The sequence below is a fragment of the Trametes versicolor genome, assembly GCF_000271585.1.
Source record: "Trametes versicolor FP-101664 SS1 unplaced genomic scaffold TRAVEscaffold_7, whole genome shotgun sequence".
In the NCBI taxonomy this organism is placed as follows: domain Eukaryota; kingdom Fungi; phylum Basidiomycota; class Agaricomycetes; order Polyporales; family Polyporaceae; genus Trametes; species Trametes versicolor.
In genome coordinates, this window is record NW_007360327.1 from 2,290,033 (window position 1) to 2,314,347 (window position 24,315).

The 24,315-nt window shown below is 54.6% G+C and overlaps 6 protein-coding genes across 6 annotated transcripts; 4 read left to right on the top strand and 2 right to left on the bottom strand.

The window, feature by feature from the left end:
* Positions 1-1,235: 1,235 nt before the first annotated feature.
* TRAVEDRAFT_21366 (uncharacterized protein) lies at positions 1,236-1,992 on the top strand (the record flags this gene model as incomplete). The annotated part of the gene is made up of 5 exons (XM_008040882.1): positions 1,236-1,313; positions 1,361-1,453; positions 1,598-1,713; positions 1,835-1,860; positions 1,913-1,992. The coding sequence occupies 5 exons, from the start codon at positions 1,236-1,238 to the stop codon at positions 1,990-1,992; spliced, it is 393 nt and encodes a 130-aa protein (XP_008039073.1).
* A 247-nt stretch (positions 1,993-2,239) lies between these two features.
* On the bottom strand, positions 2,240-4,402 carry TRAVEDRAFT_48915 (uncharacterized protein; the record flags this gene model as incomplete). Its single annotated transcript, XM_008041195.1, has 20 exons — positions 2,240-2,359; positions 2,433-2,556; positions 2,614-2,638; positions 2,701-2,758; positions 2,816-2,843; positions 2,906-2,918; positions 2,972-3,028; positions 3,079-3,218; positions 3,274-3,289; positions 3,351-3,362; positions 3,418-3,442; positions 3,494-3,528; positions 3,585-3,610; positions 3,675-3,700; positions 3,754-3,771; positions 3,839-3,848; positions 3,901-4,053; positions 4,113-4,126; positions 4,178-4,256; positions 4,317-4,402. The coding sequence occupies 20 exons, from the start codon at positions 4,400-4,402 to the stop codon at positions 2,240-2,242; spliced, it is 1,065 nt and encodes a 354-aa protein (XP_008039386.1).
* Positions 4,403-8,833: 4,431 nt separating this feature from the next.
* TRAVEDRAFT_48916 (uncharacterized protein) lies at positions 8,834-11,078 on the top strand (the record flags this gene model as incomplete). Its single annotated transcript, XM_008041196.1, has 22 exons — positions 8,834-8,913; positions 8,972-9,050; positions 9,101-9,114; positions 9,183-9,224; positions 9,276-9,332; positions 9,389-9,398; positions 9,450-9,467; positions 9,529-9,554; positions 9,604-9,629; positions 9,685-9,719; positions 9,775-9,799; positions 9,861-9,872; positions 9,927-9,942; positions 9,992-10,031; positions 10,089-10,189; positions 10,246-10,292; positions 10,356-10,368; positions 10,430-10,457; positions 10,506-10,563; positions 10,631-10,655; positions 10,710-10,839; positions 10,923-11,078. The coding sequence occupies 22 exons, from the start codon at positions 8,834-8,836 to the stop codon at positions 11,076-11,078; spliced, it is 1,038 nt and encodes a 345-aa protein (XP_008039387.1).
* Positions 11,079-13,286: 2,208 nt separating this feature from the next.
* On the top strand, positions 13,287-16,181 carry TRAVEDRAFT_59396 (uncharacterized protein). Its single transcript, XM_008041712.1, has 23 exons — positions 13,287-13,505; positions 13,569-13,920; positions 13,976-14,054; positions 14,109-14,122; positions 14,179-14,220; positions 14,285-14,341; positions 14,408-14,417; positions 14,477-14,494; positions 14,548-14,573; positions 14,637-14,662; positions 14,714-14,748; positions 14,809-14,833; positions 14,896-14,907; positions 14,961-14,976; positions 15,031-15,070; positions 15,126-15,226; positions 15,278-15,324; positions 15,373-15,385; positions 15,436-15,463; positions 15,516-15,573; positions 15,626-15,650; positions 15,716-15,866; positions 15,949-16,181. Exons 2-23 carry the CDS (start codon positions 13,802-13,804, stop codon positions 16,048-16,050), a joined length of 1,044 nt encoding a protein of 347 aa, XP_008039903.1. The 5' UTR covers positions 13,287-13,505; positions 13,569-13,801; the 3' UTR covers positions 16,051-16,181.
* Positions 16,182-17,078: 897 nt separating this feature from the next.
* TRAVEDRAFT_169910 (alpha/beta-hydrolase) lies at positions 17,079-18,665 on the bottom strand. Its single transcript, XM_008041713.1, has 7 exons — positions 18,472-18,665; positions 18,240-18,401; positions 18,076-18,178; positions 17,771-18,020; positions 17,517-17,710; positions 17,368-17,452; positions 17,079-17,308 (listed from the first exon to the last, which is right to left on the bottom strand). The coding sequence occupies exons 1-7, from the start codon at positions 18,614-18,616 to the stop codon at positions 17,225-17,227; spliced, it is 1,023 nt and encodes a 340-aa protein (XP_008039904.1). The 5' UTR covers positions 18,617-18,665; the 3' UTR covers positions 17,079-17,224.
* A 1,337-nt stretch (positions 18,666-20,002) lies between these two features.
* TRAVEDRAFT_29803 (iron permease) lies at positions 20,003-22,563 on the top strand. The gene is made up of 9 exons (XM_008040984.1): positions 20,003-20,435; positions 20,491-20,633; positions 20,696-20,738; positions 20,789-20,895; positions 20,956-21,167; positions 21,229-21,275; positions 21,327-21,595; positions 21,676-21,771; positions 21,835-22,563. Exons 1-9 carry the CDS (start codon positions 20,042-20,044, stop codon positions 22,294-22,296), a joined length of 1,773 nt encoding a protein of 590 aa, XP_008039175.1. The 5' UTR covers positions 20,003-20,041; the 3' UTR covers positions 22,297-22,563.
* The last annotated feature ends 1,752 nt before the right edge of the window (positions 22,564-24,315 follow it).

Here is a 24,315-nt window from a genome sequence, read left to right on the forward strand (position 1 = left end):
CTTGATGGCTCCATACAAGACCGTCTCATGCTTGGCAGCGTCCTCCCTGGCCTTCCGGAGCTCAGCCTTCAACTCTTCGACCACGGACACGACTCCGTTCAACCTCGCGGTGTTCAGATTGGCCGTGTTGCCATTCCTCGCCGGGAGTGCGGGGGGCTGAAGGGGCGCGCCTGCGGTTCGCGGCGCGCCGGGCTGCGAGGGCGCGGCGGCGGGCTGCTGTGCGGACAGGCTTTCCGAGGCGGACATGGTTGGTTCTGCGAGCGCGCTGCCCTCGCCCTCTCTCTGTTATCATATTCCAGGCCTTCTCATGTACTTCGCTGGCCGTCGAATGTATCAATCTCGCGTTTGATTTGCTTCCTGTCGAGTGCACACGAAACCGGCGTATCTGCAGCCCAAACGGATTCCAGGCACGGGAGCCCGCTGTCTGCCCCATGTCCTGCCTATTCGGGACTTGTCGTAATTACATAATGACCAGCTCCTCGAAAAGCCCCGACCCCAGTCCAGATGTTCTTCTGAGAGGATGTGTGGGTGAATGAGAGTGAAATGTGGAGGTAATGAGCGTGTTATGTGGACATCGACGACAAATCCGCCTCTGACCATAATGTCGGAGGAACATATGCCTAATCCGGCCGTAATGTGTACATTACGCGCCCATCATCTTCCGCGAAAATTCGTCGCTGCGCCCAGTGATTGTCGAATCAAACGAAGCGAGGCAGCTGGAGTAGATGCGACCGCAGGCCAGTATACCTGCAGAGCTGGGTTGAAGAGAGAGGAAGAGAGAGAGCGGCGGCAGCAGCCGCGACGGTTCAGAATATTGTGAGGCCCGATGACGTCACGCGCACATGGCCGGGTTAAATTCCGGCGCTAAACGGACGCGCTTCTCTGAACCTCTCCTTCAGACCGCCGCATTCGCTTTCCTCGTTAAATCTGTCTCTTGTCCTGGAATTCATGGATTGTTCTTCCCGTTCATAGCTGTAGCAATGCTCTCGAACTGGGTAGATTCTGACGCGCCCATAACGCCAGCGATATCATCTTGCCAAGACTCAGCCTGGCCATCAACGATACTAGCTTTCCTAACCCAGTACTCCCAATATTTGTAGGTCGCCTTGCTGTTCCAGTACCCTCCCATGTGACGATGTCTGCTTGTTCTTAACATTCTCCGCCTTCGTACTCGCGTAGTCGGCCAGCAAATGTAGACTCGCAGGTGGCCTAACGTAGAGGAAGACTACACAAGCATGGACCAGTCCAAGACTAGAGCAGCTGGCGAAACCGAGCCATATATCGTCACTGCGACCGCTCTATGCAGTACGTCCGTACATCTGCTATATCACTCTCTAGTTCTTTCGAAATTATGACATAGGCTATCGGCAAGGAAACCACTTGCAGCGGCGACGAGGCGTACCATCTGTTTGGCACTGCGGCCACAGATATCCCGGACTGGCATTCTCGCTTGGTGAGCTTCATCGCAATATCTCGGGCTTCGCATACCAAGCGCGTCCAATTGCGTTTGCCTAACCTGTGTCATAAATACTAGGGACGAATCCTTGGGACGGGTCCACGCGATCTCGTCTGCGCAAACGAATCTACTCCGGTGTAGGTCCCGGAGCTCTCGCGCTATCTCAGGCGAGCACGCGGCGACAACCCCGCACGGCGCGTCGAAGAGCTGCAACGCAAGATTGACGTTTGCGGCAACACGGTCATGTTGACGGTTTGGTACGTGCACAAATGTTTCCAGAATTTACGCCCTACATTTTCAGCGCTCAAATACAACTCTTCACGAGTATCTAGCAATTCTACGCTCCATTTTAACACTCACCTCGCTATCTCCTCATAGGTTCTATGGCAGCTCTTTTCAATGCGGTGAGATTATGACCTTATAAGTCGCGCACATCCCGCCAGCTGGACATCGCAGTGTGTCTAGACGTGGTGCATATACTCGCATCGGACAATGCGGCAATGGTCTCCGTCTTCGCAGTACCTGCTGAGGTATAGTCCTCGATCCCGCTTGTACACATAATCTGTGCCCGGCGACACGTTCGTCATCGGCTTGCCTCTGGCGCAGTGGCCGGCGCATCGATGCACCAAAAAAACACAACGCGAAACCCCTCATCGGAGAGCGAGAGCACCGCAGCAGAGCTACATAATTTGACGCTGATGCAACATCAGACAACTCGTATAAGTTATTATACACATCCGTTTTTTCCCTCCCACACTGAGACGCTTCTCGCCACAAACCAGCTCATACAGTATCAGCGTAGTCGCGCTTGTCGAGGCCGCGGCGCTCGATCGTGCCCACGCTGTCCATTTCGCTCTCTGCGGTGACCATGATGTTGATCTTCGCAGGACCAGACACCGGCAGCTGCGGTGACCGCCACGAACAAGACAGCGGCGTGAGCATCTGTCCGATGCTAGTTACGCGGTGGACGACGCACCTGAGGGGCGCCCCACTGCTCGGCGGTGGCGATATGGTTCACGCGCGCGATGATATTGCGCTCTAGCGTAGCAGGGCCGAAGATCTCGATGCCACGACTGGCCATGAGGTTTCGGGAGTTGAGGCTTGGGCGGTCATGATCAGGTGGGACGCGGGCGGGCACTCCAGGATAGTAGACCTACACGGCAAAGAGGGTGTTGGCGTACACTGTGGCGTGATGTGTGGCTTGTCAGGGAAACGGCGTCGGGGAGAGGGTATGTGGAACTCACGTCGAGTTCCGACATATGATGAGGCTGCCCAGATGAACGTCTTCGGGTCCATCGTTGCCTGCCGGACACGTCGTATCAGCAGTTAACAATACGCGTAGCATTTCTCGCAATATACCAGAATGGACGGGATAATGTTGAATATCCTATACAGCATAGAAGGTGGTTAGATACGCCGACGAGAGAGGACGCGCAGCGTTGCTCTCACCCCGTCATCAATCCTGCGGACTACGTCGTCAGCCTCTACCTGGGCGTGCAAGCGGAGTTGGCTTACCCGTGTTCACGACGTAAAGCATAAAGCGGTCTGTCCGACATTGCACCCCTCGGGGATCTGCGATGAGAGTCAGAGGTCGGGAGTGTAACTCATCATATTGCACCTACTGTACGTATCGGGGCTGCTTCGCAATGCGATTATGATCGAACCCGATAGCAGCATATCGGCAACTGTGGCGAACCACAGGCCTGCACTGAACAGCCACTCCGTCTCGCGCCCGAATTGTGTAAGATTGTGCAGCTGCGTCCTGTATTGCACGATTGAGCGGCCGAAGCAGGCGGGCATCAAAGAAGGCTGCTCACGATATCACGGTCACAGCTGGCCAGTTGTTTTCTGATCAGTGATTGAAGCCTGCGGCAATGAGAGAGAATGGGTATACCAATTGCCATCCCTGTAATGCATGATTCAGTCGCACATCTCAGTTACGTCGCAGTAGTTGTGCTCACCCAAGAATGTGATCAAGCAGAACCACTAGAAACTATCAGTACGACCCAGAAGGGGTAATTTCTCATCACGACTTACAGCGATTCCTACCACAATTCTGTACTTGAAGCCGACTGGCAACAAACGTTAGCCTTTCCCGGACGTGTGGCACGAGAGTTTCGACGCTTACGTAGGGCGACTCTCCGAGCGAAGAATCTGCAACGATGAACAAGTCGTTAGAATTCTGCCAGTTTAACAGTGATGAATGGGGCGTGCGTACGCCTGGGCGGTCAAAGTTATCAAAGCCTAGCTCATCTGCAGTCAATTTCGAAGTCGAGTTCGTAAATCGAAGAACCTACGCTGATCGTTGGCGAGATCTGCTCGGAGCAATAATGACTTTAGTACTGTCACTCGATGCGACTCAAGGCAGCGATAACATCATACCTCAACAGACCTATGTTACAATAAATATGTGAACGAGAGTAGAGTGCATGTCTGTGGCTGACCATATGCCCTGCGTGAGCGCCCCCGGATCGAAGAAGTGCGTGACGAGTGCCCAGTAACTATAAATAAAGGATAAGGGTTGAGAAGCCTCAGAGAGAGGTCGAATAGCGTGCCATGTATGCATGAGCATAGGAACCTGCACGGTTTCCAGAAGCCTGGCAGGTGAGATTGTGAGCGTGGCTGACCGTCCACATGTATGCAATTGAGACCATACATCACAGCGACGACCTATAGAAGCATATTCAGCGAGTACCCATCTATGCATGCGCACAAACGTACCAGGGCCCGGATGAATGGCGTATCCGAGGGGTACATACGCACATAGAGAAAGAATTGATGTAGGCTGACACCATACAGTCTGTTGCGGCGTTCGTGGTCGTCAGGCTGAGGTTTCCGAATAGAAAGACGAACGACTGACATGATACTGAGACACGTTCCGAGCAAATACGCGCCGTAAGTCTTTTGAAGCGCTGCAGAGGCCTCTTCAAGTACCAGGGAGTCCATCGTGGGCGACACGGATCGCGAGTAGCTGGAAGACAGTGAGGGGCCTGAGGCGATAGAGCCAAGGAGAAGTGCCTTATGAGCAAACCGGGCTGCTGTGACTGTGATAAACTTCAGCAAGAGATAGTATAAAACGAGCGGGATGATGAACTCAGGCTAAAAGACAGGACCCCAGCCGGCCACAGATGGAAGCAGGACTGTATTGAAGGAAGTCCCGTTCCTGTCCTCGCCTGGCATTGGATCAGACATTCATGCCATGGGCTGTGTGATTGTTCTATCGGCTTCGCCACGCATCGCAATCGAAAAAGGCTGCGGCGTAGCCTAGGAGTTGTTGCAAACTACGAGAGCGGCTCCGTTCTGTGGGTGACTCCAGGATGTGAGGAAGCGCACACTGTATATTGAATTTACTTACTCCTCGGTAGTATGGCTAATAAACGATGCCATGAGACCAAGCCAGTAGAGGTGGCTCGGGATGCCAAAGGACAAGAAGAGGAGCAAATGAGAGGAGCCCATCCCAGGTTTGAGTCCTACTAGTGGGACACAAGCACGTTCATAGTGGGAGCGCCGCTGAGACCATAGTGATAGATGTCAGACCTGTCTTCGATAGACTCTCACTGACTCTTACGTACAGGATAAGCCTCGTGGGTGCTCAGACCGTATTTGGTCAGGCGATAGTAATACACAGTCGGGGCGCCATTATTTTGACCCGCCTGAACGGGTCGCCAGAGTTGACGCGGGTGAGCATTGCAGTTTGAACCCCTAGTAGCAGAAAGCATAGTCAGTCAACGTTACAAGGTTCTACTGCCGGCCAGTACCTAACACGCCGGCGTGCTATAAGCGGATGTGCGATGTGCGTAATCTTGCGATCAGTGTAGCACCGTGCTCGAGGGCGGGGTCCGTGCTAATACGAGGCTGTACCTTGCTCATTGTCAGCTACAGCCCCTTGCGGTCATTCTCAGGCACGTACGTCCAGATGTATTTGAAGATAGGCCTCAATTATATAGAGAAAGACCTAGGGAGTGTATCCGTCAGCTGGCATCTCACTCATTGCATATCGACTTACAGGTTGCATCCGGCGTTTAACTCTTCAGTAGTGTTTTTAGCGTGTATCTGGAATCCCGTTTACGTTTTCCTAGAAGATGAAGATATCGATGCACTAAATCTTCTGCGGTGTCGTGAGAGTATCCTAACGCGGCCCGTAGCAGTGCGAAGTTCGATGGAGGCACAGGTCGGAAATCAGAATCCTAAAGACACGGTCATTGATACGTTCAAAGTGTATGAGTTAGCCTGAGTCACAACGCGCCCCATCAGTCCAAAATTGACGCTACGAACCTTGATAGCTTGACTGTCCAGCAGTCGTGACTACTAGTGCACAGCTCATATTCTGAGCGCTAGAAATATCCTCCGATGTCGTCGCCCGCAGTCAACTCATCACCATGTTTCAATCTGTGTACATGCCCTTACAGCATCCTCAAAAGATCTCGTGCCGGATATGAGATGTTGTTCCTGAAAGAAGATGTTGATGAGCGCATCTACCCTCAGCTACGGCTACCGGTGCTCATTTCGTGTTGCACAATCTTCGAGAAGCGTCACGGTATAGCGCGGAACGTGGGTAACATGACTGTTGGATGACGCTGAGCGAGAGTAAACTTACAGTACACGACCTTGCCTAAAATGCGCCCTTCGTCATGCACGCCGCCGATCGCACCGCGCTTCAAGAAGCACCGTCCTCAAAACTCGAGGAGAGAGAACATTCGCTACCTTGATGCTGACCACTGCAGCAGACTTGCCCTCCACTCCTACACTCGGCCTAACGCATGGCGGGGCGGAACGCATAGCTGTAGATTAGATTGTCATTAAACGCATGAACATCCGAGTTACGCATGCGATACAGCGGCCATCTCTACCCAGCGTCTTGAATGGTACGGGCTTTCAGGTGGTCGCACTTCGCACCGGTGACGCGCTCGTTCCCATGTTCTACCTGGATAATGAGGAAGGCCAGCGTGCGCATATTGCATGGTCACGTCCAAACTGGGGGCTCGAGTAGCAAGGACGGTGTTGGTATACTTAGACTGTCAATCCAAGCCGAGATGACACGAAGAAGTTCGTTACCAGATTCGCGTGGCTGAGATTGCGCTCCAACACGCGCGGCTCCTTTGCAGAACGTGGACCCTACATACTTCATATGCAGAGCCAGCACTGTATGCAAAGCGTAAAAACACTGTGCAGAAAATGCTTGTGAGCCTCACGCCCAAGCCCAGCCGGAGACCTGTACAAGAACGGCAATCTAACAGAGAACTTGTAGACGGTGTTCGCACTCGATCCCGATGACACCGACGGCTCGATGGCGATTCAGGCCCCCTGAGCCTCGACAGTTACGGCGATGTTGATGGCAGAGCCGTCAGAAGAACGCATATCGATGCTCGACTACTTCACCGGAAAGCACATCGTCGAAGATACCTACCGGGCTGACTATGCGCGCGGACGTGCCATACGCTCCCAATCATGCTTCCCCGTTCTCCAGGATGCCGGCCGCAAGTTCGCCCGTCAGTCCTTTCTGTGCTGTCTTTCCCATTCGCGACCGCACGCTGAGTCCTGCGTCCGCACACCCTCGTCGGTGGAGAAGCTCATGAGCATATCGCGTGCGGCCACCGCAATGCGCCTGAGTTCCCGGAACACAAGTGTGCTCATCCTTGTCGTACATGCATGCTGCCATTGGGATGAGGTAGTATAGTATTTATTTGCGCACCTGCTTTTAGCGGATGAAGGACTCCGAGACGCATCGTGCGCTCGCGTAGGAGCTCAGCACGAGAGCCGTTAAGGGGCGCAACTTGCGATGACCTCCGCGATCGCCATCTGAGGAGGGCAACGGTATCAATAGTATTTCGGACGCAAGGCGGCCAGCTATACATTTGCGAGTGGTAGCTCTTGTTGGTGGCCTCGTGCGTCACCAGCCTGACAGTGGGAGGAGGAGGAGGAGGAGGAACAGTTCGGAAGTTGAGCAGGTTGAAGCACTGTTGACGCGGACGGGTGAACCGGCAAGGACCGGTTACCGCCAGCGCGGTCAGCGCTTCAGCAAGCGCCCGAGCGCTACTTTGTACGAGCCAAGTTACATCCGAGTCGTAACCTCCGAGGAGCCTCGTACAAGGTTGGACTTGTAGGAGCAACGTCTGCAACAGCAATATCGTCAAAAGGCACATCTTCGCTCTAGGGAGGGCTCGCAGCTTTGGACACAAGGTCCAGTTTTCAAGCGCATTGCCATCACCGATCGTCACTGGCAGTACCGACTGGATTCGATGTCTTGCACTCCGAGTCGCACACTGTGGTGAGTACTATTGGGAATATATCTCCAACGGGATCCGATTGATGTTTACTGGCGTTGTTAAACTTCTGAGCGCTCCGCGGAACACAGGGGGCTCCTCTCATGACACTGGTTGCGTGGCGAACCACTGGCCAAGCCCGGGGTCAGACGACATATTTGCGCTTCAGGGTACTGGGGTGACGGCCCGCCAACCAGTCCACAGTCATCCAGACTACTGACGCGACCCCAGTGCGCCGGATCTCGAATCGCTGTATAGCATGCTCCGGGAGCGGTAGCTGGAAGTCTACAATGCATATAGACGCTGTCGCGCCACCGTGGGGATGGGTGCCCCATCTTTCGGAGGCGTTCAACTTGCGGCGGCCTGGTGGAGCCACGAGGTGAGCGTTTTCCGGACATATCACTTGGCACGTGCGCAACTCCGGATGCTCAACTACCATGAACAAGATGGTTCTTTGGCCTGTGTTCGCCGGCACTGGCAGCCGCAGCAAGAAGGCATTGCACACCCTTCGCTCCAAACCCTATAAGACAAACTCCGCTGCGGACTGGCTTCGCATCGTGATACCGTGGTCAACTCTATTGGAAGTACGTCATTTCAATCTGAATTTGATCTCCACATATCACCTCAAGCCTCAAGTGAACGCCGAACCCGAGCTGTGTTTGCGCTCGATATCATGATGCATCGTTCATGGGGAGAGAAGAAAAATGGCCGGATTTGTATTCAAGCCAGCAACACGCTGGCGCATTTGCACACGTGTTGCACTCACTCTCTAACGCCCGCAGGCTGACACATCACATGAACTGTCGACAGCGGTCTTGTTGTATGGGAAGACCCACGAGCGCACTTTGGGCTTCTGAGGGTTGCTTCGCTGCTTGACGGCCTGTTATACTCCCGTCGCTCATCATTCTCATCCAATTTCACAGATCCCTGCTCTACACGTGCAGAGTGTATCCGATAATCAATTAACTGTCGCCAGGGTGGAAGTTGGGGCGGTAATTGGGTTACATCAAAGACCTGCCACATTTTCGGTACTTAAGAGCTCGCACATCCACGCACTTCAGTACATCTGACCCTCCTCCAGTCGGGCTTGATCATGGCAGCAGCACCGACCGCCATGACCGCCGCTCTCCCTCAGGCGCCGCGGCTCGACAACACCATGGGCGTGATTCTTCTCTGTACCTGCATTGGTTGCATGTGAGTCGTACATGGTCTACCTATGCTGAGACGTTACATGCTCACGACGGAATGGCAGGCTGTTTGGGCTGACGACCCACCAAACATACCGCTATTTTCGCTTGTACCCGTCAGATGTGCGAAAGTTGAAGGTTTTCGTAAGTGCGCACACTAGAGAAGTGGTAGTAGATGACGACGATGGTCGCAGGTTGTTCTACTTCTGTAAGACGAACAAGCGGTCACTTCGCAAACACCACTGAGCAGCCCTGCTTGTTTGAATATGTTGGTAGACTTTTCGATATATTCCACACCGTTCTGTGTGTTCATATCTGGTGAGGTTGAATGTTTTCGTCACACGATCCGTTGACTGATGGCCAATATAGCTACTACTACTTGATCAACAACTACTTTTTCCCCCCTCGGCTCCTTGATGGCGTTTGGTACGGCTTATGTTCGCGGTCTAAATTTCATTCTGATCGCTAAACTGCTTGTCCAGGTCTATTCGCGTAAGCTATCCCACTGTACTTTAGTATTGGAGTCGCTCACTGTGTCAACAGCTTACAGTGATGGAGACGGTATGCGACACAGTCGCGATCATGTTCCCCAACGTGCAGCTTACCGCAATACTGTTTTCAGGGATGCGTGATCCTTCTTGCTCATTCGTAAGTCTTGAATTGCCCATACCGAGTTTTTACTGACGTGTGTGGATAGCTTCTACGCCCGACGCTTATACCTCCGTATGTTTCTTGTAAGTATGACATGTGATTCGCATTATGCTGATGCGTTCCTCAGTGGGTGGGGGTCAACGATGGCCGGTGGTCTTCATTGTACGTCTCAACCTGGCATCTTTTCACAACATAGATAGCTCAACGATACCTAAAGGCTACGCTCTTAGCGATAGAGACGGGTAAGTACCCCAGGGGTTGTGCTGAGTTCCCGGCTGATCGCTACTGGGTTCGTGTGCGCAGGGATGTGCATCGGTATGTTAGAATCCCGTCTGCGTTTAAATGCTCACCCTCAAACTTGTATTCCAGCTGCAACAGTGGAAGCGTGAGTTCATGTCAACATGACTCGTACTGTCTCTTACGTTGTTCTCCAGCTTCCTGGTGCCTGCCTTTGCAGAATTCGCGCATTTTGCTGTGCGTCCAGCTCGTACAACTCTTGGCGGCGCGCTTCTGACTTCACTTCTAAACTAGTGGATCACTTGTACAGGCCTCGGGATCGCTGTTATCCTCGATGTGTTCGTCGCAGGTTCGCTTAGCTACTACCTGCATCGCAGCCGCACTGGCTTCAAGAGGTAACGACTGGCAGTGCTCTTGTTCAATATCGTGTCGCCTAATGTCACCTGGTCAGGACCGATTCACTCATCGACATCCTGATGGTGTATTCTATCAACACGGGTGAGCAGGAATTCCCACATCTAGTATGGATGACTTGATCAGACTGACTTTTCACCGCAATAGGTCTCTCCACAAGGTATGAGGATGATCTCATGTCTACGAAGCCCAGGACCTGATATTCTTCCGGCAATCGATAGCATGGTCACCTTGGTTGCGGCGATATCGGTATGGCTATCTCAGTCGGATATATTGCTTCTCTAACCTCGTATACAGGCCATCACCATGCGCAACAATCTCGTATACAGTGGACTGTATATCATCGCGTCGAAATGTACGTATTCTTGGTACATCTTACCTATCGTGGCCTAGTACTGATGCAATGGTGGCCGCGTCCGCAGTGTACGCAAACTCTCTCCTAGCCCTGTGCGTGCATCACCCGCTCGATAGTTGATCTGCCTACTCATGTGCATCATGCAGGCTAAACTCTCGCCGCTCTATCATCGACAAGGGCATGGAAGGCTTCGAGACCGGATCGTTCGGGCTGAAGGTGGTGGACACGAGCAACGTCCGCGCCATCGCGTACAACCTGGCGTCACCGACCACAAGGGTGCGTTATACTGCGGCCATTAATCAAGCTCCAAGGGGCGGTGCGACGTGAGCTGACATGTCCGTTCCGTGCGCGCGATGCAGACAAATCCGGCGCAGACCGTCATCGACGTCAGGGTGACAAAGGAGACATATCACGATGGGCTGCCGCTGGACCGCGACGGCGCAGAATCTGACGCCACTTCGGATGACAGGAAGCGGCCGTCTGACAGTGCCGCTGCTCTCGGCGAGGATGTCTGACAGGTCGGGGCGTACAGATGTAAAGACACAAGGATCGATTCACCCATCCTGCGGGTCTGGAGCTTCCTCACGACTATTACTATGTGATATCGCCAGTGGCCAGTTCACGATGACCTTCCTAAATGGAAGAATTTCCACCTGTGCCGTTGTTTGACAGTCCATTATCTCCATAACGTCCACTAGCTCATCTGTGGACAGCCTTCTACCCTCGGCCCTTTACCTGGAGCCTACCACCCTTGAAAAATGTCCTGTGTCTTACACGGCACATCCTTTTGGATAGCTGATTGGCGCGGGCTCAGGTACCCTTCCCGCAGCACTCCGAGGGGTGTACGTCTTCTCAGAGCTGCGAGCCTACTGCGTACGCAAGCACCTTGCCACTAAGGTTCTGATATTATCCAGCGCCACAATTTAATCGCAGAAGAGCACACTGCAGCTCTGCGGCGCAGATAGCTTTAATCCGCACGGCTTCCAAGTCAGATGCTGAGCCCTCAAATGCGATAGGGCCGTGTCAAACGCAGCCGGAGCGTGAAGAGATGGACCTTTCGCGACTTGAATTTGTTATGAATGAAGGTGGGCATCTATGGCCCGCACCACCGCCCGCACCTTCGCCCGCGCCTTCGTTCTCTTACGGGAGTGGACGTCCGCTTCGCTGACTATAGTGATTCCAGGCAAAGGCCCAATCGCACACCATGTCTTTGGCGTAGTCATATGGCTTCTACGTAAATGAAAATGTGACTTTTTGCCGTGTAGTACACCATTTTAGCGGCTCGCCTCGACTACTGCACTTCCCCGCGTGTATGTAGCGAATGTGCAACATATACATGCCCAAAACTGTTTCATACAGTCTTGTGCATGCATATGGGGTATAGTCGCGCATAATCCAACCGCGGGTTCGCTGTAGCCGAGGGTACGCATGCCGCAAGCATGGTGTGTCCCAGCCAATATTTATAGAGGCCTGCGGGCGGCTTTGGAGTGTGCGTTTGGCTGTGCGATATCGATAAGGGGAATGGCCGGACTAACCCCCCAACTTGGAGGCGCTGCATACATACCTCGGTATATTCGGAACAACCAAGCATCTGCTTCGATAGTACTGCATCCGATCGTGCTCTGCCCCCGGTGAGCAATCTTCTAGCCACACAGAGGGCGTGCGCACTCCGAACCTGCCTCGGAGTAGGTGTGAACAGTTCACGATGCGGCGCCCGCCCATCGGCAGATGACGCCACAACCTGTGCGAGGAAGCGGCCCCCGCTGACTCGACAGACACAGAAGGCCATCCACCGGACTACCGCATGCCGCGCAGAAGAAAGATGCTGCGATAGCGTTCTCACATGCGCCCACAAAGGTTTGTAATGAGGATAACTCCGGGCGTGACAGAAGCTCCGAATCGGATACCGGTCGCTAGTCTTCTGCGTCCGCAGCAACACCCATCCGGGGCTGCGAGATCGGACCAATGGCGTACCTGTTTGATTAAAATCAAATTGATGAGAGAGCGTCGTGAAAATGATGATACTCGCCTGCCGTTGTGAGCCGCGAACCAAACAGCCCTAGACTGAGGACCGGGGCTAGAGAGGGCCGTGTAGAAGTTGTCGGTACCATTCCCTCCGGTGCCAAGACATTTGAAATTGGGGCACTGTACTCGCGCATTTAGCCGTGGGGAGTGTAGGGATGCGGGACGTACTCTGACATCTAATACCTGCTTGGTTTACTGCGAGAATCTCAGTCGCGCAACCGCATGAAGCCCGTGATCTTGTTCGGTCTTGGTCTGTGTTTCAATGCACCGTATAGAACAGTTAGCGATGCGCGGTGGCGTTCTCGAATCGTATGAGCAGAGAACGGCACATAGACAGAGCTAACGAGGTAGTGAGTGAGCCTCAGCGTGAGAGACGAGTGTGGGAACACTCACTTATTGTTGGACTATGCCAGCCAGTAGGCTCCTCCAGGCCTTTGGGAAGACTCATAAGTGTCCCTGCTAACGAAATTGACGATTCGTGGACAACGGTTGCAGCACCCGGAGACGACGCCTCCGAGCCCGGGGATGTTGAAACTTGAACGCCAGATGTTGAACGCACACTTAAGCGCGCACGCATGGCGAGTGTGTGGCTGTGCCTACCGGACCCCGGCGCCCGGCGCCCGGCCGGTAACCGCAACTCGTGGTGAGCGGGCCGAGCCCCTCAATTCTTCTTCCTTTCCTCTCCCTCCCATGGATGGCAAGGTTTGAAGTAGCTACCACCTTCCAGGTTGATATGGGGCCACTTCTTGACCTTCAAGCACTGTGCACACCGTGACTCCGGAGCGTTGCATCTTAGCTTTGATATCGACCGAACCATCTCCAGAGGATCGATGGAGTTCGCCCGACACTGTTGGACGTTCGACAGTTGGGCGCAGCTCGCCGTTGGACAGCACTGTAAACCATTGCTGTGTACCAAAGTACGTGGCGCTGCCCCGGTTCTTCTGCACTATGAAGGTGGTAAAATACTCACAGGGCATCAGGCACTCCACATGGTGCATCGAGAACCCATCGCTAGCTTCTAAGTCCTGGGGTATGCGGTTCACATACCTGCCCGTGCCTGTAAGGGCGCTGGTTTCGTTTCCGCGGCCAGCGTTAACTGAGCCGCTCGCACACCTGATGCACGCGTAGAAGCGTTCCCAGGTATATATGCCGCCCCTTCCGGTACGCGAGATCGCGTTTGCAACGACCTTCAAGTTCCATCCCGTCGTCAAGAATGGCTGCCGTCCCCCAGGTTTCGTCGCTCGACCCTGCCGCCATTGCTGCGATCATCGCCGCCGTGGATCTGGAGCGTACCTTCGGGGCGTACCTGATATGCAACTGCGTAGCATGCATGTAAGTCTGCCTTTCCTCAATCTCTAGCGCACTTATCTTACTGTTCACGATGCAGCATGTTTGGTCTGACGACTCACCAGACGTATCGCTACTATCGCCTGTACCCGACTGACCACCTCAGCCTCAAGATCCTGGTATGACAGTCATCGTCTCTTCACAATACACGCGGCTCACTTTAACGCGCACAGGTCTTTGTGATCTTGTGCGTAGCTGCATGCAGGTTCTCTCGTTGTCCCGGAATTGAAACGTTATCTGTAGGATGCTTGACGTAGTGCATACGATCTCTGGTATTCATATCTGGTACGCCTGCTACCTCAGCGACCGCGTATCAGTCGGCCAATTCCACCGCTCCCTTAATCCTCAGCTATTTCTACCTCGTCACCAACTATTTCAATCCTGCTCGCCTCGCCGACGGTGTATGGTGAGCGGACGTGTAGCCTATGGGGCAATGCAGAACTACGCCGCTGACACGTCCATGTTCTCGCAGGTCTATCAGGGTAAGGCAACATTGTCTCGCTATCGGCTCTGACTTATGACGCTGATAATTTGACCGTAGATAATCATTCTTGAGACGGTACGTATACTCGTCCGCCCACGAATGCAACGCTTATCAAAGTCCTTCTGCAGGGATTAATCATTCTTTGCTCCCACTGGTAGGCGTAGTTTTCTATCCACTGCACTCTCATCCGACTCACCGTTACGCATTACCATCGCAGCTTCTACGCAAGACGCCTCTTCTTCCGTGAGTGGACACTACGGTCCCTCGGGAGTATACTCTGACAGGATATCGCAGTCAGCAACCGGAACTGGGTCCCTGTTACTGCGATAGTATGTCTACCACGGTTCTGCTTCACCGGGAGCCTCTCCTAACCACTTTGTTACCGCCAGGCCCTTTTACTACTTGTAGAGATCGGTAAACTTTCTTTCGTATGTACATCTCGGCCACGTTCACTAAGCGACTCGCGCTCCGCATAGGCTTCTGTACAGGTACTGTCTAGTACCCATGAGTTCGCGAGCGTTGCTGACATTTGAGATCACAGCTGCTACTATCGAGTCGTAAGTCCCCGCGTTCATCTCATCATATCGATGATTTTTGAAACGCGTTTCTAGATTCCTTCAAGTCTCGTTCGCGAAGTTCATCAGATTTAATGCAAGCCAACCTCCTCGCACTCTTGGGCTCGTTGCCGCTGACCAGCTGTATATAGTACCTCCTATGGACCATCCTGATCGTTGCAGTGGCTATCGACTGCATTGCGGCTGGGACTCTGACTTACTACCTGCGCAAGAGCCGCACCGGGTTCAGGAAGTGAGTCCAACCCAGAAAGCGTCTTTGTCTTGGTTCTGAACCGGTTTATAGGACGGACTCTATGGTCGACGTCCTCATGGTATACGCTATCAACACGGGTAAGTAAAATATGAACGACTGCTGAGCCGCGCTGATAGACTGTACAGGTCTCTCCACTAGGTACGCGCGTTCTCTAGGCTTCCCTGCTGTTCGCATCTGAAGTTTTGCAGCATCCTGAGCGTAGTTGCCTTGACTTGCGTGCGTCCCCCTCTCGGCGGTACTTTCTCTTTGACATCTGACTCGCGCACAGGCCCTTGCAATGCCCAACAACCTTATCTATAGTGCTATCCTGATGGTCTGCTCCAAGAGTAAGTGTGCAGACTCTGCTTTGCGGAAGCATCGCCGCTAATATTTTCCTAGTGTACTCCAACTCTTTGCTCGCAGTGTACGTCATCCCGCACCCAGCATCTCCATTCCCTCATGCACGACTGACTCCCATCTTGCCGTTAGGCTGAACTCTCGCCGCTCCTTGGTGGACAAAGGGATGGAGGGCTTCGAGACAGGGTCCTTCGGGCTCGAGTCCCCGGAGAAAGTGGTGGCCGAGAGGGAGCCGCGCCGCGGTACCCTCGCGTTCAAGCCCGCGGTCTTCGCGCCGAAAAAGGTGCGCCATGCGGGTTCCCCTGTCCACGTCTCTCTTCTTCGGCACCTAACATACCGCGCCCCTCTCCGCGCGGCCTTTACAGCGCAGCCCTGCTGCGATTGACGTCATCGTCACGAAGGAGACGTTCGTCGACATTTCGGACCAGAACGCCGCGTCGCGGCGTAACTCCGAGTCCAGTGCTTAGTGCACGACACCGCGCCGCTTCTAGCCACCGATGCTCGCCCAGACCCTCGCGTCCCGAGCCCTCCGCGCCCGCCCAAAGTTCAAACGTTCATGATGTATGCCAGAACCGCGTGCTATGCTATTATATTTGCCAATTGGATCTGTGACTTGGGCGCGTTCGAACCACTTCCAGTGAAGATTTTAGCGAACCGAAGATTGGGAAAGTTCGCGGCGAACGTTCGATGCAGAAGCAGCCTGCGCCGTCGGCCATATTGTTAATGGGAAGATAAGCTCGCTCATGGCCCGGTGGCTCGCCGCCTGTCGCACGAAGGTCCAAATTGTGTCTGATCAAAGCCTCAATGGCATTGAGCAGCGTCCGAAGACGTCGGCCACACGGTCGGCTGATCAAACAGAAGTGCGGGTTATCCGATGACCTCTCGGAGAGAAGGGCGAAGCGGTGACCATTTGACGTTGGACGCTGGGTGCCGAGCGCTCGAGACGTCAAAACGGGCGACCTAACGTCCAAAGAGGGCGATCGAACTTTACTCCTGCTGCCTAGTGGTGCCGCAGCCATTTGATGAACGTCGATTGAACATGCGGCGGTGGTTCGTGTGATATGTGCGCACTGGGCGAGCCGCGTGAGTGGCCAGACTATCCCACCGGCAACATATCAATCCACCCGCGAGCGCTGTCAGCATCTGAAACTGGTGCGGAGGCAGCCACACAAAATTAGTCGTGAGTTCACAACGTTCACCGGGCAACCCATGCAGAAGTGTTACGCCGGCCTGTCGGTCTGCTAAGGTTTCGTTGCGCGTCGTCGAACATCGTGTGGGTGCAGAGTATCTATCATTAACATCTGGTGCGAGCACGACGGGCAGGGCCCCCGAGATCGTCTCGCCCGAAGAGAACATGAACTTCTGTACCGCCTCGAGTCACGCAATACCCGGCGCCCCGAGGCTAAGAGCTCCCGGGCGTCATGTAATCAGGGTCCGGTAGACCGTAATAGCACGGTCCGTGCGCCGCTTCGAGGCGGAGAAGGCACGACGACTCGCCGCACAGGACCCAATAGGTTGGTCCATTCATAATTCCGGTGACAGCTCCCAAGGTACGCATACGGTCACAGCGATACAATTAATATATAGAATATTAAACCTAACTTCTGAGAGGTGTCAACGCCAAGAAGTGCTGCGGGAACTTTACAGGTGGGACCGAATGCCGGTGATGGAGGCGATAACTCGCTCTATAGCAGCCGCTAGCTCGTCAGGGTTCTCCTGGACGACCTGCACATCGACGGAGTAAGTACAGCATGCACCGCGGTTATCATGGAGGCGAGACTCACGAAATGACCCGCGTCGGGCACCTTCTGCACAGATGCGACTTTCTTAGGTAGCTTCAGGACGGACTCGTGCATGCGCTCGGGGTTGCTGGACGCATTAGGATCAGCTGCCGGTGACGGACGTCAGTTGCAAATAGAGGCTTTGCACGCACATGCTGTCGTTGCGCTCGCCGTGGATGAAGTGGATGGGCAGGGAGGGGTCGAGAGTACGCAGCCTGTTGCCAACGCGGAAGTGCGGCGCGATGTACAGGTACGCAGAGCCTTCCTGGTCCTTCGCGCACGCCAACGTCACCTTGGTAACGGTCGTGCCGCCCTCGTTGACCTGGATATCTCTCAGCCCGTGTTTCTGCAAAGCGGTCCACTCAGTTATCAGCACAGGGCGCCAACCGCTGTCATAGCGTCTCACCGCATAGAGCTCGAGGACTCGCTCATCCCATACAATCCATGGAATGCGTTTCTGGAAGTACTTGAATGCCTCTTCGCGGCTGTTCCATACGTCGCGTCGCTTCTTGACCGCGTCGGAGATCTCCTTGAGGATAGCGTCGCTGTCCTCACGCGTAGCGACGTACGTGTCCCACGCCATCAAGGCGTCCTCAACCATCACCACGGCCTCGTAATGGACGGCGCGGAGATGGTCAGGTATGGTTGCTAAGATCCTGGGGAAAGCATGTGAGCACACGAAAGCGGTAATAGTACAGAGCGGATTCGCACATGGCGCTGGCACCAAGGGAATGGCCAATAGCAATGAGCTTGTGCCCGTCCAACGCGCCCGAAGCAACGAAGGCTTGGAGCCCCTCAGCCCAGTCGTCGACATCTATAAGCCATCAATTATTCATGGGTGTACACATCTCGGTAGAGTGGAGAAACAGGCGTACTGAGAGGAGCATCTAGTTGCGCAAGGGCTTCGCTATTCCAGGAGGTGGATTCTCCGTGGTTCTGCATCTCGAAGGACCAAATCTCGCGGATTTCTGACTTTGCTGAGGCCGAGTCCCCACCAGAAAGTATGCCGTCGATGATGGGCTCCCATACCTCCTTGTCTATCAACGTTGCCCAGAGTCAAAAGGTGAGTAACATGTACCTCGTGTCGGGTAGTACACGTGAACGTACGAGAGCCAGCGCAATGGAAAAAGAGCAAGGTAAACCCCTTGCGATTGCTGGCTTCTGGTACATAACGCTTCGCCAGCAGCCTGAGACCGCTCTTAACACGCCGACTGGGTAAGAGAGGCCGTACAGTCGTCGTTGTGTAGGCCATGTAGTATTCGCAGGTGAGGAGTAGCTTGCAAGACAGCAACGATAGTTCGGGAGTTCAGGATAAGGGCGGGAAAGGGCCGTCGCACGTCTGCTTTGACAGAGTGCCGAGAGGGGAATATCACGGACACCCTCGGGACGGGCCCTGACTGAGAATCGCAAGAAGCTCCCGACCGCTCTGCATACGGTAATGGAATCAATGTGGAGACGTTCCCATCCGACAGGCTTCTGCGGCGCGGCGATGGTGGCCCTTGCGGCAACTGCGCGCCATCCCGATTTGGTCGACCTGCAATTTGAAACCTGGTCACCGCGAGCCCCTCTGCACTGATGAAACAGGAATGAAGTCTGCGCGGGGATATTAGTCGAACAACGCCGAGCTAGGTGGGGAGTGAGGCGGGATACCAATGTGTATGCACGAACATCGTGTTTGCCAGGGCTCCGGACGGCAGAGCCGGCACAGCGGCTCGGGGAGACACATGTCCATCTTGAGCTCCCTGTCAGCTGATACTGGTAACTGTAGATAGCTGCGGGCGCCTTAGAGGCCGCAGACTCGGGGCTTGTTACATAGAGTGCTGAGGAGAGAAGCCGTAAGTTAGATTCGCTGAGACGCATCTGTCACGAAACCGGGCATCTTGACTTGCCGCGGAAATATTGGTAGTGGTTATATCTAATGCAAGCGCAGCGGGGCACCTACAGTAGGCAGAATCCGGGAAGAAACCTCATTGTATGGGGTGTACGGTAGGCAGAGCTTTCCTCGTGAGAATTGCCAGCGTGGCACTAGGCCTGCACTCGGCCACATGGGCGCTTGAGCTTGGTAACTCACTTAGTGTCATCCCCTCGCCGTTTCTAGAATGCTGGAGGGGAAGATATCCGAATTGCCCAGTAAGTCCCCACGGGATCGTTACCGAGCGACACAAGCTGACCGTGGCCGGCGGCACTGCGGCCAATTTGTCCTGCAGCATGATCTCATCGACATGCCCTGCGGTCACGGTGCGTGGGCGCAGTACTGTTTAGGGACGAATGCTGTACAGGCTGGCTTCAAAACTCCTGTCCCGCACAGCATCATATGGGTGCGCCGCCGAACGATCATGAGTCTCAGCGTGGACCATCTCATGATTGATAGCTGCAACCGTCCGTCAGTCTTCTCAACCGCCGGGCCATTGGATATTGGAGCAACGAATGGCGATACGATGATCGAAACACCGGCGCAGTTCGAAAGGAATCGTGACTTCACGTTGAAGCAGGGTGCAGATCACGGTCACACCTTCCATCTTACGGAAGCGAGGGAGCTTGCGACGACGGCATGCACGGAGGACAGAACTTAGATATCCCCCGGGTTCCGGTATATGGTTACACACTCCGTAGACCGCCGCAGGCACATGCCCCGCACCTTCCCCTGCGCACTCTCCCACCTCGAGGCTGCCAGTCCATGGCTACCCCGTCTCTCAACTCCCAAGTGAAGATCATGACCTCGCCGTCCCAGCCATCCCTAGTCTCCCCACCCCCTCCGAAGACCTCGAAAGGCTCCGTGTTCTGGCTCTCTTTCACTGCCGTTGTAGTGTGCAACTTCCTGAGCGCACTCGATGTCACCGCCGTCTCTACCGCACTGCCAACTATCACCGATGACCTGAAGGGGGGCGACGACTTCGTCTGGGTCGGAGCCGCTTACGGTCTCGCTGCTGCATCCATACTCCCCTTCTCGGGTCGCGCGGCGGACATTCTCGGCCGGCGTCCGGTCATGATGGTCTGTGTTGGCTTCTTCTTTGTCGGAAGCGCCCTAGCAGGTTCCGCTCAAAGCATGAACATGCTCATCGCGGCAAGGAGTACGTCGCATTTTGTATTGTGACTCAAGCGTATCCTTACCCTTCTCTGTAACAGCTATACAAGGTGTTGGGGGAGGCGGAATCACCAACCTTACCTCCATCATCACTTCGGACCTTGTTCCTCTCGCGGAGAGGGGTATATACCAAGGCTTTCTTGTTCTGACGTGGGCGTTCGCTGCTGCAATAGGTCCTGTCATAGTGCGTCATTCGCGACGGATGAAATGCGGGTTACGCCTTCGCTAATGATTACGGTCATGTAGGGAGGCTCATTAGCCGAGAAGGCTTCCTGGAGATGGTTATTCTGTGAGGCTATTCAATTTCGACGTGTATTTTAGCTCACGCATCATATCCAGATCTAAATCTCCCCCTTGCCGGTACTGCCTTCGTCGTTGTCGCCGTCTTCCTGAGGGTTCGTACTCCCCCCGGCTCACTGCGAGAGAAACTGGCGCGCATTGACTGGATGTACGTGCGACATGTTATATCGTTCAATAGTCTTCTGACCTAAGCCGATCTCGACTGCAGAGGCAACCTCATCATCATCATCGGGACCACTCTGGCCTTGGTTGGCTTGACGTGGGGCGGTATTCAATTCCCATGGAATTCAGCGCATGTCCTCGCACCATTGATCATTGGCGGTATCTTCATCGCTGCATTCTTCATATATGAATTTTTCGTCCCCAAGGAGCCGACATTGCCGTTTGACATCATGACGAATCGGTCGAGTCTCAGCGGGTGAGGATTTCTTTTGATTTGTGTTACGGCAATATCATCTCATCGCATTTACACGTTACAGGTACATCTCCACCTTCTTTCACGGCATCGTCAGCATATCGATCATTTGTGAGTGTATGCTTCTGCAAATGAGGTCGGTCACTCACGGCATGGTTCAAGACTACCTTCCCGTCTACTTCCAAGCATGCCAAAACGCCAGCCCCATCAGGTCAAGTATCGACATCTTCGGCGTCGCGCTCGTGTGCTCCCCGTTTTCGTTGATCGGCGGCGTTGTAGTCAAGGCCATGAACAAATACCGTCCCGTCAATTACGCCGGCTGGGCTCTCACCATGATCGGTGTGGGGTTACTGTCCACGCTCAAGTTCGATTCGGGCACGGCCGCCTGGGTCGGATTCCAGGTCATCTCTGCCTCCGGCTTCGGGATTATTGTACGTGTGACTCTTTTTGTGCCACCGTTGCGCGGCCAGACACAGTCCACTGACACGAACAACTTCGGTCGCGCACGCAGTGGGCATGCACTATATTCCCTATCCTTGCGCCTCTGTCCGTCACCCGGGCTGCCGCTGCACTGGCATTCTACAACTTCTGCCGAACCTTCGCTCAGGCAAGTCCCCCTAGGGCGTGATTCTTCGAAGCTCGTGCTGACTATATCGACTGGCGTTCCCAGACATGGGGTGTTGCTATCTCAGCTAGTATTCTGCAGAACGAGCTAAAGACACGGCTTCCGGCGGAGTTCGTTGCACGGTTCCCCGCCGGCATCGAGATCGCGTACGCCGCGATCCCCGTCATCCGCACTCTCGACGAGCCCCTCCGGACGGAGGTGCGCATCGCGTTTGCGGAGAGCATGGCCGTCGTCTGGAAGGCGATGATCGGCTTCTCCGCGGCGGGCTTCCTCACGCTCTTCCTCCTCCGCGAGGTCCCGATGCAGAAGCATACGGACGAGACGTACGGCCTCCAGGACGGCGTGCGCCCCTCGGGCTCGGTGGAGGAGGAGGGCGGCGTGTCGAAGGTGAACGCGACGAGCGTCGAACTGGCGGCGATCCCCCCCGCCATGGACGTCCATCCAATGCACCACTCCATGCAGTCCTCTTCACACCACAACATGCCAGCCTCTTCACACCACGCCTGAGCATGGCGTGTGAGTGGGCTGTCCCGCGCGGTCTGACATGAATGTAATGCGCCGCTGTGAAATGCTAGTCCTGATGTTTGAACGCAGAGTTCTCGGAACGCCCCGGTATAATATGTATCACCGCGCCGCTATTTACTGTACTGGTTCCACTGTAGCGTAGCCCCTAGTTCGCCTCAGGAAATGGGTGGGTCGCGCACACGCTTGCTACACTACAAAGCCTCGCATTCCCCACACCTCCCGCTGTCTGCGACCTTTCGGCTATACAAGGACACGTGTTTCTCACGATCGAGCCACGCGCTACGGTCACGCGCCCGCATCGCCCGAGCGCTACGATATGCTTTGAGCGCTGGACGCTTGACGGAGGACCGTCCAAAAGGGGGAGACAAGTCGAAACAATAGTTAAACTTTGATACCACTTTTGACCGAATCCCGGAGGAGGCAAGTGGAAGCCTTGAGTGTGGTTTTTATCCCGCTTTGAGACAGTAGTAAAGGTTATCTTAAGATTCTGCTTTTGTCCGATACGAAATCCGATTGGCGGCAAAGCTGGCCGACATTTTTTGAACGTCGTGAAACGGAGATAAAAGGCAAACCTTTGTCTTCCTTGTGGAGCCTTTTTCGACGATCCACATGTTTTCCCGGGCAACGGATTTTCGATATTCAGAAGGCAAGACATTTGGAAGCTACAAATGGAAAGCTTTTACGCCACTTTCCACGCGTTTTCTCAGGGGACAAAAGTGAGATAAATTGGAGAGAAGAAGTCGTCCTTTCCTCCCGCTTTTGGATCAGCCAAAAGCATTGTGCGTTTTTACCTTTCGTCTCCTTTTTCGAACCATTGCTCACCGTCAAAAAGTTTGTACCCAATACGGTCTGAAACTGCGTAAAAAACCAGCTGAAGCACAACCTTTCGGCGACTGCAAAACCGTGTCAAAAGTAGGCGACAAGTTTAACTATTGTTTCGACTTGTCTCCCCCTTTTGGACGGTCTCCAAAGGACGGATGCCCGTCGTGTGGGGTCCCCGGAAAGTGAGAGGTCAGTGTCAGAAAATCTGTTTCTGCCTGCCTCTTGGGAGAGAGCGACAGAAGAATGTGGAGTAGACAATTCATCTGCGTAGTAGCTAGTATATACAGGGTGTATAGTAGCAGCAAAGTCGAGGACATAAGGCGACAAGTATTCAGCGTAACAACGCGGACCCCACGGAAATCTAGCGCGCACCGAGGCCGCCCGATACGGTGCGCGTCGGCCCGCCACCACGACTCGGACCGAAGTGGTATGTAGTCATACGCTACGACGTACGCATCGAAGCATCGTACGTATCGTCGTGGGCCGGATTTGCAGCGATGAGTAGCGACACGGAGGTACAGGGTGCAGGGTGAGGTTCGACGCGAAGTGTCCCGATGCACATCATTGCGGACTATATCGGCGTGGAACGACGCGGAGTGGCTCAGGCGTGTAGATATGGATTGGGGTAGTGTGCGCCGATGTGTACCAACGCGTCCAGGCGCGATGGGTCGCGAGGCGGATTGGAGCGAAGCGGATCGGTGCGGATCGGTGCGGTGCGGTGCGCAACGACGCGGACTAAAGTAGTTGGCAGCAGCGCGGACCGAAGTACCGCGCACCGATGCGTCCAGGAGCGAGGGATTGCGAGTTGGATTGGAGGGGTGCGGTGCGGGGGAAGGTCGGAGCAGTGCGATGCACAACAACGCGGACCGGAAGAATGCGCAGCGGCGCGGACTGGAGTATCGCGCAGCGACGCGGAGTGACCCGGTGTGGTTCGATGCGAAGTGGGCACGGTGCGTATTGACGTGGACTGGAGCGAGCCTACATTGGAACGACCCAGAGAGATGCTTCACGAGGGGGTGCGGAGCCGTGCGCATCGTTGTAGACTGGGAGTATCGCACAGCGACGCGTAGTGACGTCAGGGCGCGGATCGGTGCGGAGTGGCGTGGCGCGGATCGACGCGGACTAGAATGCGCGTGTACGGCCAGTTCATGAGAGCTGTGGTACGGAACCGTGCACATC